The 16,947-nt window shown below is 41.3% G+C and overlaps 1 protein-coding gene across 1 annotated transcript in view; it reads left to right on the top strand.

Moving 5' to 3' along the window:
• The window catches only part of PINX1 (PIN2 (TERF1) interacting telomerase inhibitor 1), a 92,596-nt gene extending 78,544 nt beyond the window's left edge, over positions 1-14,052 (top strand). Inside the window, exon 7 of the mRNA XM_008526030.2 lies at positions 13,346-14,052. Within this exon, the coding sequence (XP_008524252.1) occupies positions 13,346-13,819 (474 nt within the window). The 3' untranslated portion in view covers positions 13,820-14,052. The remainder of the gene's footprint in view (positions 1-13,345) is intronic.
• The last annotated feature ends 2,895 nt before the right edge of the window (positions 14,053-16,947 follow it).

Here is a 16,947-nt window from a genome sequence, read left to right as displayed (position 1 = left end):
GAGAGAACTCTATAGGACAAATGGCTTGGTTTCATCAACAATTGGAAGAAACAAAAGAGAGAGGTGATGGGAACCTATAGCCTAAAAGAGACAAGAGACATGTCAACTAGTCACAGTATATGGACCTTATTTGGAAAAATGGATTCAAATAAATTGTAATAAATAATTTAAAGGGCAATAAAGGCAATGTGAACACAGACTAGATATGTAGTGATGTTAAGGAGTATTTGCTAATCTTCTTATGTGATATTAGTATTATAGTTATGGATTTTCCTTAGCTGTTATTTTTTGAGATACATACTGAAATATTTATAAATGAAAGTTTATGCTATCTTCAATTTGCTTTGAATTAATGAGAGTCGAGTTGGTAATGGTTATTTGTTGATGATGGTTAAAGCTGGGTAATGATACATCGGGTTCATTATACTGTTCTCTCTGCATTTCTATGTGTTTGAAAATTTCCATGATAAAAATGTCTTTAAAAGACCTTTTAAAATTTGTATTAGTTTCACATGAGTTCATTAGAAATAACTGAGGCCATAAATTTTAAATTTCTCTGCTTAGTCTAGATTCTTCTCCAGCAGCTATGTTCCCATTCCCACCTCCACCCCCAAAAAGACCAAGATTTGTAAAGCATGTAAGCCTTCGTGGATTCACAGGTGTGATTTATTGCCGAAGTAAAGAGGTCATCAATGATATCCTTCTATATTTGGAGGAGTAGCTCATAGTCTTGCTTGTTTCTTTGCAATATGGAGATGGAATTGTGAGTGCCCCAGCCCCACCAAACACTGCTTGTCTAACTGGAGGCCCGTGTGCCCGTAGAAAGCGCTCTCTCTGCAGCCTGTGGTTTGTGGGCCCCCACTGGAGCATCAGCAGCAGATTAGTCTTGTGCTACGTGCCCAGGAGCCAGTAGCACAAGGCAGTTAGGAACACGGCTCAAAGCAAGGAAGGTAGTGGTGCATTCCAACCAGAAAGGAAGTTCTTATAAAAACTTCTATCCTTGTTCCTGCAGTTTTTACAGAAGACATAAAACATATGTGCTTTTTCTTTTTTAAGGCAATTTTATTTGGGCAAAACCATTTTAAGATATATAAAACCTCACTTCTTTTCCTCTTTCTGTTCCCCTTCCTACCTCACTCCCTCCAATCTCCAAGCTGCTCACACACCCAGCCCCCCTTAGGCTAGTTTAGTTTATTGCCAGTCATGGTGCTGTCTGCTCTGGAAAGTAGCAGGAAAAGCTGATAAGGTGCTGAGGACAGAAATCTCTGGTCTTATCTCTCCCTAGCACACGGTGCCGAGAGTGCATCCTTTTCCTGTCCTAGGACAAGAGACATAAACCTACCATCTCCTGGCAGCAAAGACTTCAAACAGGGTTGGGGGCCTGCTTCTACATTCTGTAAGAGCCAGAAAGGAGAAAGTGGGTCACAGCTTCTTTGAAAGTTGTTTTAGTACTAGTAAAAATTTGTTGTCTTGTAGATAACAAATGTAATTTTCTAATAAGGCACTCATTAAAAAAGGAGAAGAAGAAGAAAGAAAAAGAAGTGGGGCGTGAGGGAAAGGATTACCAAAACAACCCAAGAGTTATAAGTCACTGGGCTCTTTTGTTTGGTTAGGCTTTTGCCAGGACATAGGTTTGGCCTGAAAGAATTAGATTTGGCTTTTGGTTTGTTGACAGATCAAGCAAATAGTTTTAAGAGCTTTTGTGATAATAAGAAATTGACACACAGATGGCCCACTGTTAGAGGAGAAGAGTGAAATATTGGCTCATTTTTCCTTCTATGCTTCTGACCTGCCAGGAATGCAGAAATAACATTCTCTCCCAGATTTTCATCCTGTGATGTAATGAAAATAGGATAAAGAGGAACCTTCCTTTGGGTTAGAGCGTGGCCAGTGGCTGGTGAGAAGGTGATGCTTTGCTTCTCCTGCTGTCGTCTGAAGGGGCTGCGGTGGGGATCCCGAGGATGTGGGTCTGGACATTATCCTCTCCCCTCTGGGACCTCTTCAGAACCTCGCCAGGTAAAACCAGAAGAGTCAGCCAAGCTTGACATCATCCTCAGTCATCTGGATCCTCAAGGAGGATCCAGTTTGCACCTTAAGACTTTACTGTGTTGAGGAGACCAGGCTAGGTGCTTTATGTTAACATCTTTGGAAGAAATTGGTCACTGGACAATTCTGACAGACAGCCAGTTGTTGGAATTCTGAAACTTAACGACAACTTTAAGAATTGTGCATATTATGTAATAGTAAAGGTCCAGTTTTATTCTTGAAAGCTTCTTAGTCTCCTATTGCTGAGTGCTGTGAAATAGCTAGGCTACAATGAATGTTAGCATTGTAATGGACCTTAAAAACATAGCTGTTGTTTTCCAGACTGTATTCCATACAGCCCTCAGAGTTCCTCAGAGATGTCTCGGGCACCTTACGACGGGGGAAGAGGGTTTAGGACATGACCTTTGGGTTCCTCCAACCCCAACTCAACCACAGTTCAATATGTACCACTGTGCTGTGTTACATATTGGCCTTCTGTTCAAGATTTCGTTTGAAGAAAGGCATGTGGTGCTAAAACTATGAAAAAAGTCACTGAGTAGCCCTACTTCCTTGTTTTGCACATGATTTATTTTGAGTCCCAGAAAGGTCAGTGATTTGTCCAAGATCACACATTCTGTCAGGGTTTTTTGACACCCAGCTCATTGCCATTTCTATTACACTGAATTCAGCACCTTTTTTCCTTTCCTTTAGTAGCTAATATTTTATACGAGTGCCACTCAAAGTATGGTCCACAGACCAGCCCGCAGCAAAGACAGAAATTGAGAGTAAGCATTTAGAAACTTTTATAGTAGTTTGATATTGATTTTTATAAATTGGAACTAGAATTTTATGTCTTTTTAAAATTTCGTTTTCTTAGTAATTTAATTTTTTTCTTTGTATTTTACAAAAATCTTAGCCCCCAATGGATTGGCGATTTTAAAAAGAAACAAAGATTGGCCCTTCACCCCTGCTAGTTTGAGAAGCCCTGTGATACGAGGCAGTGAGTGTGAGCAGAGGCTGAGCAGGTGGGGCCTACAGACAAGAGGCAGGTCCCGCCTGAGGAGCCTTTGTGGACTTGGAACGGGGAGGCAGGCAGGATTACTTGTTCTTTGTCTGCTTAAACTTTTAACATCTTATCTTTCTTGCTTATAAAATAAAAAAATTATTATAGCTTACGTAAAACTGAGATTATATATTAAATATATGTAATAATCTATAAGAGAAGGATTACATATTTGATAGCAGTAATATTGGTTATTTTTTATGAGCTCTTTGGAATTGCAATCCCAACTTAATTGGTTAGGGGCTTTGTTGAATGGAGTTGTTTTGTGGTTGGTTTCCTTGTTGTTTTCATTTCTGTCCTGAAAATAAATTCCCCCAATGCATAATTTTTGTTATTTTAATTTTAATTTTTAATTTTGGTAAGAACACTTAACTTCAGATCTACCCCAATCTTATTTTTTATTATTCTTTTTTACGGTCTGTCTCCGCCAGGACAGGAGCTCCTATTTGAGCCCCGGCTTCAGTCAGGTAAACCACAGCCACTCAGTGGCTATTTATGAGGGACCGTATGGCCAAATCTTTGGATCCCAGGCACCTCGAGATCTTATTTTTGTATAATTTACTTTTACTACATAACTCAAATGAGTTCAGGATTTAATTTACTCTTACTGACTTAAATATCCTTTAAATTATTTTGCCCTACCAAACTTACTCCTGAAAGTATTTATTTAAATATTTTTATTTGCTACCTTGATTTCTGGTCATTTAAAAAGAGAGTATGTAAGGATTAACCTTATATGGTATACAAGAACTGAGGGAAGGGACTTTTTTGTTAATAACTTCATTTACCTAAATTAATTTACCTTTCTCTTGAAAATAATCTTGACTATTCTAGATAACTTTTCATACTCTATTCCTAGTTTCAAAATACTAGGTTCTTTAAGATCTTCCAAAAATGCTATGCTATCTATAATAAGGAGCCTAAATTTGAGCTGTCATCATTCTAAGTAATTTTCAAGTCTTTCTGTGGAGTAAGGATGGAAGAGACAGACCCTCTGTGAGCCTTTGCTTCTGTTCTTAGAGATTCAGGTATTAGCCTTCAACCACTTCTAAGAGCTATTTGTCCTGCCTCCAGAGAGCGGGGAAGAGAACCAGTTGACCTAGAATTATAAAATATAGTCAGTTTGGATAATTTTTAGACTTCATTCAAAGAAGTTGGTGCCTATGTCACACAGATCATTTCTAGCTTTGGAGTAGCCTCCTTTATCTTGTAATGGCCAGTGTGTTGTGAAATGTTGTCACGTGAGTCACTGCAACTTTCCAAGCCCCAGGACTTTTCAGGGAGGCAGGAAACCTGCTCATTTCTTCTTTCCCCTCTTTTTCCCCAGAGGCTGTATGACTCTTGTCACTAGTTCTGATGTCAGTTACTTGAGAAGTTGTTGCCATGGAGAACTATCCTTTTAAAACATGTTTATGTTGGCTTTTCTTAATGAGCAGTAATTTGAGCAGCTGACTAGGCAAGTGGAAAAAAAAAGAAATGAACAGCTTTGTTAGCATTGGCCTTCCCATGAGGAATTTGGCATTATTTGTATTTCTCTGCTATTGTCCAGTGAAAAGCAAGATATTCTGTCCTTTCCAGTTCCTCATGATCTTCTCTGAGATGTCCAATTCATTGTCCGAGTCTGTAAATTCCATTCCTGATTATTGGAAAGGCGTCTCTGCCTGCTGAAGGGGTGCCGAGAGCTCTCTTTGACGGCGGTCACTTCATAACCGCACTTTTTCCTCGGCTACCATCATTTTGCTGCTTGAAGTTAGACACCAGTTATCAGCCTCTCTCCCGTGTAAGGTACCAAGGGACTGAGACTGAGAACTCCATCAAAATCCAAGCCCTCTGATTCCATGTGTGTATATTTATGTGTGTGTGTATACTTCAAAATCATCTAACATTTCCAAAAAGCAGATCATATTTCATAATAAATTTACTCATTCATTTATTTGTTCAGCAAATATTTACTTAGCACCTATTGTGTTTACTTATATACTAGAGAGAAAACAAATTTTCATAAATTTTTAACTGATGAAATTCAAAACTTTATTTATGGACACTGATATTAAAATTCACATAATTTTCACATCACGAAATCATCTTTTGATTTTTTCCCCCCAACTGTTTAAAGTGTAAAAACTGTTCTTAGCTTGTGAGGTGTGCAAGGATCAGCAGCAGGCTGGATTCGGCCCGCGGGCCATAGTTTGCCAACCCTGTTCTAGAGAGAACCCCTCCAGAGTGGGCTTCTGATAGATGCCATGGGTTCCTAGAACCTGTTTGCACGTGCATACACACGCCACACACACAGATCATTTCTGTAGCTGTTTTCCAATTGAGGTGCTACATAATTCTAGTTCTGTTATTTATTTTTTAACTCCATTTCAAATCAAAACTTCCCTTCAATCAGTGGAGTTTTTTATTTGTTTTTAACTCTTGTGGTGCTTGCTAATGCTAAAGGTGATTATGTTTCCCAGGCAGATTCCCTAAGACTGATTATTTCTGAAACTGTGTTTGTTTAGCCTGACTCCAGATGTGAGTGATGGGTATCTTGAGAAAAAACACTAGATTTCACACTTGAAAAACCTTTTGGTGAGTGCAAAACTAGCTCTTGGTCAGTGAAACACTGAACGTTTTTAATGATATGGAAACCAAAAAGGTGCCATAGAAAGCAAGAAAAGAAATGCCAACACAGTGGCTCAATTCCTGCTCTAACTAACGGTGTGGATCACTGCTTATTAGCTTAACCTTTGGAGGCAAACCCATTTTGATGACTCCCTAGAAGGAGGAGCTTTCCCAGATTGTATTTTCAGCTCAAGCTGCAATGTTAACTTCCACGTTAACAACTTGCTACCTGGAGCTTCTAGTGGGACTTCCGTCCAACTATTTGTCTCCTCAGAATGATCTCCTCCCTTGGCCTCTCATATGCCCTGGAACTCTCTTGCTCACCAACTTTTTCTTTTGATGACAAGAACAAATCAACCCATGCAGGCTTTTTCATTGCTGTGTTCAGCCAGTCCCGCAAAATGAATGTGACAGTTTCCATAAAACACAGAACCTTTTTTCCAATTTACTTGTCTCCCTAAAGGTGACTGTGGTAACACGTGGAATAATAGACCAGAGGAGAAGTGGAGGCTTGTCTGACTGAGCTCCTCTACATCACTAAGGGCCATGGGGTGTAACTGGCTGATCAAACTAAAAGGCACTCAGACGTACCTTACGGTAGTCAGAGAAGTAATGTGCACCATGAGGTAAGGTGGCTTTTGATTAGAAGCCAATGGCTTCATCTGGATGAGAAGAAGATACACTGCAAAATTCTGGCTCTCTCTTTCCATCCTACCTTTCAAAGCCGCTTCTAGTCATTAGCCCTGCCTGGCATGCAGATAAGTCTGTGCCACAAAGCTTATGGCTCAGTGAGTGGCGGTGGGAGCATTTCCCAGTCTTGGTCCACTTGGGCTTGGTGTCTTTTGTGCTTTCCTTCAGCATTCACCATCCATCTGTTCCTCATTAGAGAGGATGTGCTAAATACAAATGAAATAGATATAGTCTCTGCCCCCCCTCCCCCGCCGGAACTTAAAATTTCCTTGGAAAGATGCGGTTACAAAGCAAATTATACAAAACCAGGAAATAGAAGTAACTAATTGCTAGTCATAGGTGGTAAAGAATGGGTCACCCAAGGGATCAGGCTTGTTGAATGAGGTGCTTTTGCACTTGGTCTTCAAGAAAGTGAAGCACATGACGACATATAAAGGATCTGGAAGAACGCTGTAGGCCAGCATTCTGAGTGACGCACCAGGCTAAGGTTTTAGTGCACACATGTCCCAGCGCTACCTTCGTCTTGACAAGTCGTGAAATCACCTCGTACCTGAATTTATCTCTGTCCAAGATAGGTGGGTACAATTTCTGCCTCCCAGGAGTACGTCAAGACACAATTGTATTTGTCAGAACCATACTGCTGAAAAGTTTGGAAAGATACAAAATGTTTTTTCAAATTACTCACTAGCCAAGCTTTCTTACCTTTTCACAGACTAACCCAACACGAGCTGGTGACAGACGGGCTGGGGTGGAAGTGAGCGTTTGTTCATCACAAGTAGTAGCTATCAGAACTAAGAACTCCCATTGCTAAATTCATTGCCCTTGAGCTCTGGGTGTCACCTTTTTATTTCAATGAGAAAAGTTCATGGAAGGACTACAGTTGCAGCATGATCCCTGTGTCTTAATGCGGAAATCAAAAGGCTTCAGTCATCTTGTCCCTTAAGTGAGCAGTGACTTAAGAGAAAGTCTAGTGAGCTGAAAGGCTTTGCCTTTGAGGTCCATGCCTGGGCTGGTATGCTTGTCCTAAGGGGTGAGATTTTATATTGATGGTGCACCTGCCCCAGACATCTCAGTGAATTCTCCATCCCAACTGCTTCATTTCCCTGCCCCAGAAGATACTGACAACATTCTTCTGAGAATAGTAAAGAGGACTCTGTTTATTTGGGCATTTTACTGTTAATCCCTCTTGGTATACATATTTGAAGGACACAGGACCGGGAACCCACAAGAGGTGGAGCAGAGAGCTCTTGAGCTGCAAAAGCCTCTGCAGAGAATGCATAAAAGGAACAAAGAACAAACTCATAATTCTGTAGACATTTGAGAAAAGTTCACCCACGCAGTTTTGGGCATCTTTCAGGCACCTAAGATGATTGTGGTATATTATAATTGATGTCTTAAGGATCTCTCTCTGCAAGGTCTTGTTTCCTTTGCATCCACCCCTTCCCCCCCAGTGGTAACTCAGAGTTGCCAGAGAGAGGTTTAGGCCTTAAGATCGCCAGCTCTAATCATAGCACACAGTATACGATCCTGAATCACACTTGAATCTACCTGTTGCTGATGAGAAAACTGAGACAAAGCGAGTTGGTGGGTAAAATGGACCTTTTAATCATTGTCTGGATTGGAAGTGTCCAGGTGGAAGTTGTCCGGCATCGGTCCAGGGGAGGTCTTGCCTTATATGGCAGGTTGGACTTGGGTTTTACTTCCTGCTTTAAAACACGCACACCTTGCCAAGTAAATGTACATGCTAATTTGACAGATTCTAAAACTCTTAAGCCCGGCTTCAGGCTATTTTTTATTTATATGAGTTGCAAACTAAATAATAGAGGTTTTTTTCTGTTTAGAAAGTACTATAATATCCATTTCTGGTGACATTTTTTCTGCTAGAAGCTTTGTATCAGTTAACTTCTGCCCTCAAAACTTAAGTGTGGACCTTAGCGCCTGAATTATATGAGCAGTTGATGTATATTTCAGTGTTAGGATGATTTAATCGAGTGTGTGTGATACAAGCTAGAAGTTAGGATGCCATGGTAAGGGAGAAAGGGCTCTGCACCTGGCAGCCTTGGGGCCAAATCTCCTTACTGCCGGTTCCTGCCGTGAGACCTTGTGCACAGTAGGTGCCTTGAGTCTGAGCTTCCACCTCAGTAGAAGGGAGAGAAAGCCTCTTCTCAGGTTGCTGTGAGAGTCATGTAAGATGACACATGATAATAAGTGACTGGCATGTGGAAGGCATCCCAGAAATGACACGGCTTTCTTCAGGGACCAGGGGTGGCCACTTTGGGGAGGGTTTCCTGATGGGACTGAGCGCAGCAGTCCTGTGGGCTCTGCTGGCTTTAAACCAGAGGTTCTGTGGCGTGGCGAGCAGGACCTCCCGAGTTCTCACCCGCAGATTCTTTATTGATCAGGTAGAAATTAAGACCCAGCTAACCATTTTGGAAAAGCGACTGTCAAATGTTTTTTAACACATACTGTACACTTATAACACACACTATACATAAGCTCTGTCAGAGCTTAAAGAAATGAGAAGACTGTTTTCTGAGAACAGACAAGATTAACCCATGAAACATTTTAGAACAACACCAGAAACCGTTTCATTTTATATGTTAAAGAGTAGCTTCTAAAATACATGGAAAATGTTCCAAGATTCTAAATGTGCCTTTGGATCTTTCTTATTAATTAATGAAAGGGGAGATAGAACAGCAGATATATTACAAATTTAAGGGGAGATTTTTAAAACTGGTTTGTTAAACCCCTTACCATTTCTCCTTCTCCTTCGCTGAATTCTTTCTCTGAAAAGCTTCTTCATCTTAGGTATACTGCTTGGTCCTGGACTTGCACAGTTGCATATGACATGTCCCTGCCCCAACTGAGTAAGAAGGTGACCTGGGAACTGACAGGGGACCATGCTCAGCACAAAGACTGAGGGTTCCACAGGGCAGAGCCCTAGCTCCCACACATACAGACTCCCACCTTTATCTTTCACTGTAAAGGCCTACACTTCTCCTCGCATATGTCATTACTCGACAGCTACGAAAACTCTTGGCATTCAAGCAGGACTTCAATAATCTTAGACTGTGGGGGCATACAAGCTGAGGGAGAGGTTGCCAGGCTGTTCAGTCCAGAAGCCCACCACATTTTTAGTTCTAGCTGGATAGCATCATTAGCATTCTCCCCATGTTATGCCCTTTGAGAACACAAATTTAGGGTATGTGAAGGATCTTGAGATTTTCAAGCCAAGGTATATAAAAAGAGAACCCTCAGAACCATAAGTACAGGGGCTGGCCCGGTGGCACAGGAGTTAAGTGCGCATGTTCCGCTTTGGTGGCCCGGAGTTCACTGGTTCAGATCCCGGGTGCGGACATGGCCCCGCTTGGCATGCCGTGCTGTAGTAGGCATCCCACGTATAAAGTAGAGAAAGATGGGCACGGATGTTAGCTCAGGGCCAGTCTTCCTCAGCAAAAAGAGGAGGATTGGCAGCAGTTAGCTCAGGGCTAAACTTCCTCAAAAAAAAAAACCATAAGTACAAAATGAGAATTTATTATCATTTTAAAAAGTCTCAGCTTCTTACCACTTTGCTTAGAAGTATTGGGATGATTTCCCGGACTTAGGTTTAAAAAGATTCAAATTCCAGGTAATAGTCATGCCAGCTTTTTGTTTTTATTGATTTTAGCTTCTATATAATGTTAATTCTCTTAAACAAATTCTTTAAAATTATTCAATACAAATAGTGTTTGGGTCTTTCAGCTCTCCTCAGCAGTATTACTGGATCTGCTCTTGGGCTGTCTGCTTTCTTACAGGTTGTGTGAAAATATTTTTTCCATGTAGGTGAACTGTAGGTGCCTTGGTGTCACTTCTGCATCTTGGCTTGACAGTTGGGGTGATAGTTTTCTATGAACCGAGCTCATCTCTGCTGCTTGCTCGCACTGCCTCACTCCACCTTCTCTGCTCTTTTGTATCACAGAGGAATAGCCAGCCCAAATGTCTGTTCAGAGACTAGTATTTAGACCTGCAAGGAACCTGAAAAGTGGTTTAATTTAACCTACCTATTTGACTTAATTAGTAACTCAGGCCCAAAGAGGTTACATGATTTATGTAAGGGCCTCCATTAGTTAACAGCAGGAATTGGAATTTTTTAACAAGAGATTTTCTGAATCCCTAAGCTTAAATGAAATATTTGGTAAGATGATGTGATAGGTTACCCATACGTCCCTTGGTAGTATTTTGTACGGAACTGAAAGTTTTCAAGTTATTTTTAAATTTATTTTACTAGTTTTTAGAATACTGTTAGCAAATTGGGACATTCTCAAAGTTTATGAAGTAGTAAAAGTCACATTTGGTATTACAAATTTTTTTTTTGAGGTTGTATTATGTTTTAATAGAAATGGGGGAAGAGGCAGGTGTCTCTATTTCAAATTACTGAAAAGTAACTGGTGCTTTTCCCAGCACTCGTTCACTTTGAAGTTGAGACCAGATGTGAAAAGTATTAGTGTTCTTGAAAAGGCATTCATGGCCAAGAAGATAGAAACAGGGATTATAATTGTCATAGTAAAACTGGGTTTATGATTTATAAAATCGTAAAATATGAACTTACAAAATACGGGGTCCTGGGCACTGCTTCTACAAGAATCAGATTTGCAACCTATTCCTCCTTGATTGCCGTGGCTTTTAAAACAGATACATTCCTGCAGTGTGAGAGGGTGGCTGCCCCAGCGGTAAAGGGCTTTCACTAGCAAGTCATTGTTTTGCCTTCACTTTCCTCGGGATAAATAGGATTTGAGTGCTGGCACCTCTCTTGCTTGTCTCCATGCCCTGCTAAGCTTGGTGTGCAGTGGCCCGTGGTTATTAAAATCCTTATCACCATAGGAGTCGATTATGAGCATAGCTATTTTCTAGCATTAGAAAGCCCCACTGAATTCAAGTGACTCAAAAATGGTCTTATATTTCTTAATAATTAAAAGTGTGATTAATACCAGCAATTAGTTCCTGCGATTTAACTGTTAAAAGCAGGAAGTCAAAACGTAATAAATGGATGAGCAAAGTAAGGAGCCATAGGATATAACTTGGATTTGCGTTTCTAAGGCACAGACATGCTCCAGAAGACTTGGGCCACATAAAACAAACTCCTTTTAATGCCGCGAAACTCAATGAGACCTATTTTACATAAACAGGCCACCTTCACAGACTGTCTGTGTGTGGCTATGTGCCCTTAAATGGAAGGCAAGACCTTTCTTGTCTGTCAGCCTGGGATTGACTAGCCCCGAGAGCATCTTGGGAAGATTTTTCACTCTGCTATGCAAAATTTCAGTTCTTTTGCAGCATTTTGGCAACAAAAAGACAAAAGTGACCTTGTTTTTGTCTCCTGAGGCAGCTATTTTTAAGTTTTTCTGAAAATTACCTGATGAGATTCTAGCCAGAATTGAATGCTGACAGATAACATTGAAACTTCTTCCCAAAGCTCAGTGGTTTATTTTACATGTTCTGCATTTTACATTTTGAAACTTTAAAAATTGACCACGATTTTGTGTTTTTAACCCCAAGTAAAATAAGGTTTGTATTGATTGGATAAGTTCTGATGTTGGTGGTAAGATCCCCTTTAGTGAGAGTTCTCTGGGGCAATGGCCACTCAAAGCCCAGGTGTCCGCTCACACAATACTGATTCTGCCAGAATTTCCAATAGGACGCTACTTTGATTCTGCTGGGTTTTGAGTGCTGCTTATCAAGAAAATGCATAGTCCATCTATATGGGTTGGTTTGTAATAAAGTTAGCTGTACAAACAGAGCTTTGCCCGCCAAGTTCAGAATAATTTGTAGAATCCTAATTTGGAAACTGATTTATTCAGAAAACTGTTTTCCCACCCTCCCAACATGAAAGAGTCAAACAAGTCTCTTCCTGTGCAAATAAGTGAATATGGAGAAAGAAGCCAGGTAACTATGAACACCCAAGTTTACCGTTATTGTTTAATGGCTTATTTTAAAGTCTGTGTAGGCAAAGTCATTCTAGACATTGACTTTACTTAAAGTGTAGTGCTTATATTCTTCAACTTGAAGGTACTTTTTCACACACGTTTTCATCACCTTACTGCCAGACAGCCACAACCTAATGGTGGTATCAGCATTTCATTTTTCATCCCAACCTATCAAGATGGGAATTTTCTCTCCCTTCTCAAGCCTTACAGCTGAATGTGTTTATTTAAAAGTAAAATGTAAACCTCGCTTAATCTCAGCTGTTGTGAGTGAGTAATTCCTCACATTAGAAACAAGACTATCAGAGCCACGAGTATCTGGCCCGTGTCAGAGTAGGGATGGGAGCATCTCCCTTCTCCCCATCCTCAGCCCAGGGAGGAAAGACTCCCCATGCTAACCTGTTCTTTTTGGGAGGAGACTAGAAACATGCACATCCCACCCTGGCACATTCTCTTCAAGAGGGTCACGCTCTGCCCTCAGAGGAGAAAGGTGTTCTCGACATGCCAGGTTCCCGGTTGGCATTTGGTTCCTGTTATAGGAGGAATTAACATAGACACATGACATCTTAGTTTCCAGATCAACATGCAAAGACCTGTGTATTCCATAACGGAGCTGAAATGCTGGAATAAGTTCAAGGACTTCCGTGTCTCTGTTTTTTATGGGAGACTCTGGGGAACTTAATCACCATCTAAAACATTGTTGCTAAGGAGCTGTTTACTCAGAATTCCATCCAGCTGACTTGCCAGCCAACTTCGGGAGTTAGCGTCTGCCTGTTTGACCTACAGTCCCATGTAGTATTCAACCAAAAGTGTCCACCTCATTCTATGCTTTGTAGTTCAGCTCTACCCGAGGGGCAAGGAAGAGATGGGAGGGGAGCCGGGCACTTAGCCTGGTCCCCTAACTGCTGAGTGCTGGTGGCTCCAGGTGGAGTCCTCCTGGATGCTGTGAGGAGTAAACAGCTGATGCTTAACCAGTGTTAACTCTTTTTCCACACCTTAGGATAATTCCAGCCACACTACTCCGGATGGGAATGAAACCTCCACTACAAAGACCAGTGCCTTTACCATCCAGGAATACTTTGCCAAGCGGATGGCAGAGCTAAAGAACAAGCCACAGGTCACAGCTGCAGGCCCTGGCTTTTCAGAGACCCAAATGGAAAGGAAAAGCAGAAAGAAAAGAAAAAAGGAGACAAAAGATAAAAATGTGGAAAATTACACCCAACCCAAAGCCAAGAAGAAGAGAGACCAAGTTGAGAGGCAGCTCGCAGACCCTTGTTGGGATGAGAATTCTGACACTTCTGCTGCAGGTAGAGAGGATTGTGTGTGCCCACCTGATGACCAGTACATTCCCCCGAAGCCCCCAAAAAAGAGAGGGAAAAAAAAGCTACAAAAGCAAGTTGAAGCAGGAGTAGATCCTATTCTAGATGAAACACCAGTGAAAAAGAAGAAGAAAAAGAAGAAAGGTTCCAAATAAATTCTCTTGAGCCAGGGCCTTCCGAGCACTCAGACGTCAGGGTGCTGTCAAGCTGCTCGGGCCTGAAGTCAGAGCAGAGTGCGCCCAGGGGAGTCGGTGCGCATCCGTAACATGCCCGCCAATTGCTGAGTCTTGCCCTCTTGCCACATTTTTCCCAAATCATATTCCCAGAAGAACTTTTTAATGTTCCAAATGATGGCTCCCATAAAGAAATAAATCTCTTTTTAGACTCAGCCTTGCACCTTGAGTGTTTATTCATATTCATTTGAATACATCAAGTTATATATGTGCATGTGTGTGTAGATACACACAGTCCATATCTGCATCTATATTTGCTCTTGATTTCCTTCCATAGCAATGAATTGTGCTTCCTTCTGAAGGACTTAGTCTAATTAAAGGATTAAGAGGCAATAGTTTGGATTCAGATTGTTCTTTTTGTTCTATAGCCAACCCTACATTTTTGCCAAGTAGGTATTATATGATTACATTCCTAAATCAAAAGGTTGGTTTGGTTTGGTTTGGTTTGATGGGGAAATTGTTTTAATGCCCTCTCCTCCACTAAGCCGTGGCAGCTGTGTGTTCTGAGGTCTCCCCAAGACTCCAGGTGAAGAAGGGAGCTGACTCTGGGGACAGCTTCGCCTTCCGGCTCTCACAGGAGGCCTCTTGCGGTTCCTCAGCAAGTAGGCAGACAGATTTCTATTTGGCGGCACTTCAGGACAAATCCCCTATAGTGGGCTCTGCCTTATTTATAAGGACCAGGGGGTCCTCAGAAGGTCAAAAAACTGAGAGTCTAAGGTCATGAAATTCACTACATCTGGAAACCAGCCAGTCCCTAGATTGGGACTGCCTTTTGAAAGTTCTTAAAGTATAAATATTACATAAATAGTAAAAGGGATTTACTGCTCAGTCCGAATGGTGTCACCCGTCCTGTTTATACTGCCTTGTGTCGCACCCTGGCCTGTCTACCTGTGTGCTGGTTGAACTCTCCCAATGCAGGTTTACCCAGATAACTGCAGACACCTTCACACCCTCCTTGGGACACAAAATGAAAAAGAAAGTGTGTGCTTAAGATTAGCGGTGCAGCCGCCTTGTTTCCTCGGCCTCTTTCCCCTTCTCTGCTGTCCTTGTTCTCTTTACCTCGTCCTTCTTTTCTTCTTCATCCTTTGGCGCTTTTATTCCCTCTTCCTTGCTCTCCCATATTTTCAGTTCCCAGTTTTTTCCTTCCCCCTTCTGGTTGCCTGCTCCCTGTCCTGCTCGTGCAGTCTTGCTGCTGGTTGGCCTGCTTCTGACAGACCTGCCTGCGGAGCTGTGGGGTGCGGCCGGGCGGGGCACGCTCTCCTCCACCCGACTCAGAGGCCGCTCCTGGATAGCAGAAACCAAAACTCACACACGGCCTGCTGACCTTTTGCCCTTGATTTTAGCTCTCTGGGCCCTATGTTAGATATGAAGCATGACCCCGAGTGTCTTGAAATTGAGAAGTTACATGACAAATGTTTGGTTTTAGTCTCTTAAGAATTCTCAACGGTGCTAATTGTTTAAAAGGACACATACACATACACAAAAAAACCCACAGAGAAAATTTTTGTGTACTCAGAGCCTGAGGACTACATTCTGAACTTAATCATGGCCCCTGGAGTTTAGAATCCCAGCCTAAGTTCCAGTCTAGTAAAGCACCAAAGATCTTTAAAGTCACTTTTCTTCACTAGAGGGTGCATGCCCAGGTTATTTCTGTTTGTCCTATCTTGTATATGAAACTAGAGTTCCAAAAGGGAGTGAGAATGTATGAAACCTAAAGGGGACTATCTTTAAAAATATATATATTTATATATATTTTTATATATAAAATATATATAAATGTATATGTATGTATAGAGACTGGATTTGTTTTTTGTGTAGTTTTTTTGCCTTTTTTTGGCTTAACTTCCTTTACCAATAAAAATGAGAGCCAGGAGAGTATACTGAATTGTGTGCAGGAGGAGGAAGCAAATGGGTGTTTAGGAAGCAGCTGGGATGCATCAGGTCAGATGGGCGAAGGGGCCGACCGGGAAGACCAGTGGAGGGAGGTGCTGAAGGGAAGTTCTTGGCGTTAGGAATGCCAGGGCAGTCACACCGCAAGATTAAATGCAGCTTTCATAGAGAGAACCTATAGACTGTAGTTACTATTATCTTAATGGGGTACACGATTTTAATAATCGAGTGCATAGCTGAGAAAAAGGTACATGCTCAGCAAAGAGCAGACAGTGTGGCCATTTATATTGAAGGACACAGAATCTTTGTTTTCTCTAGAAATCCTCAGCTTTCATTTTTCTCAAGTGTCTCTCTTTCAGGCCACTTAGTTTTCTGGATCTAAGTTGAAGTTAGAACAATGAAATAAATACCCTTGAGACTTGCATTTCATAAGCATGATAGTTTTAAAATTGTTACCATGTGAACCTTATTTTTTCCCTAAATTATTTCACTTGGTAAAAATATATGAATTTTGTATTCTTTAATGCTTTCCTTGGCATCCTTCAGTTTTAAAAGGGAAAGTAGGTTCCCAGGAAAAGATTCATCCAATGAGGAGTTTTTTAAGTGTTGTCTTGTAGTGCCCTTCTTTCCTTTTCTGTTGATTTTAATAGATAATAATATGACTGTATGAGGTCTTCTGTGGCTGGCCCTGTTCCAAGCGCTTTAAATAAATCAACTCATGCAGTCCTCAGACAACCCAGGAAGAGGACAGTTACTGTTATTCCCTTTTATAGATCAACTCGGTTTTATGAAAAGGTCTCTTTGATTCTTATATCTAGATTTATGCTGCTCCCAGGGAACCGGTGATGCTTTGGTCCCATCTCTACCCTGGTCAGAAACCCATGCTCCTGTTTTTAGTCTGTGCCCTTGCCACATCCAATTTCACCTGTCTTTAGCAAGATTTTCTGTTGCTGATGCTCTTACTTCACATGTCGATACTTTTAAATGAGAATATATTTGAAAACAGCTGGCAAACTGTTAAAGAGTTTTACAGTTAACTTGAGTCAATATCACTTATATGAGCTGTAGAAAATACTTTTGGGTACATGGCACATTAGAAATTCTCAGTGGATTTTCCCTGCCAACTTGGTCAAGAGGTGGGTGGGAAATTGAGTAAGTAA

Source organism: Equus przewalskii, chromosome 2 (assembly GCF_037783145.1).
Source record: "Equus przewalskii isolate Varuska chromosome 2, EquPr2, whole genome shotgun sequence".
Lineage (NCBI taxonomy): Eukaryota > Metazoa > Chordata > Mammalia > Perissodactyla > Equidae > Equus > Equus przewalskii.
The sequence above is the reverse complement of the archived record's forward strand: the minus strand, read 5'-3'. Positions and strand labels throughout refer to the sequence as shown.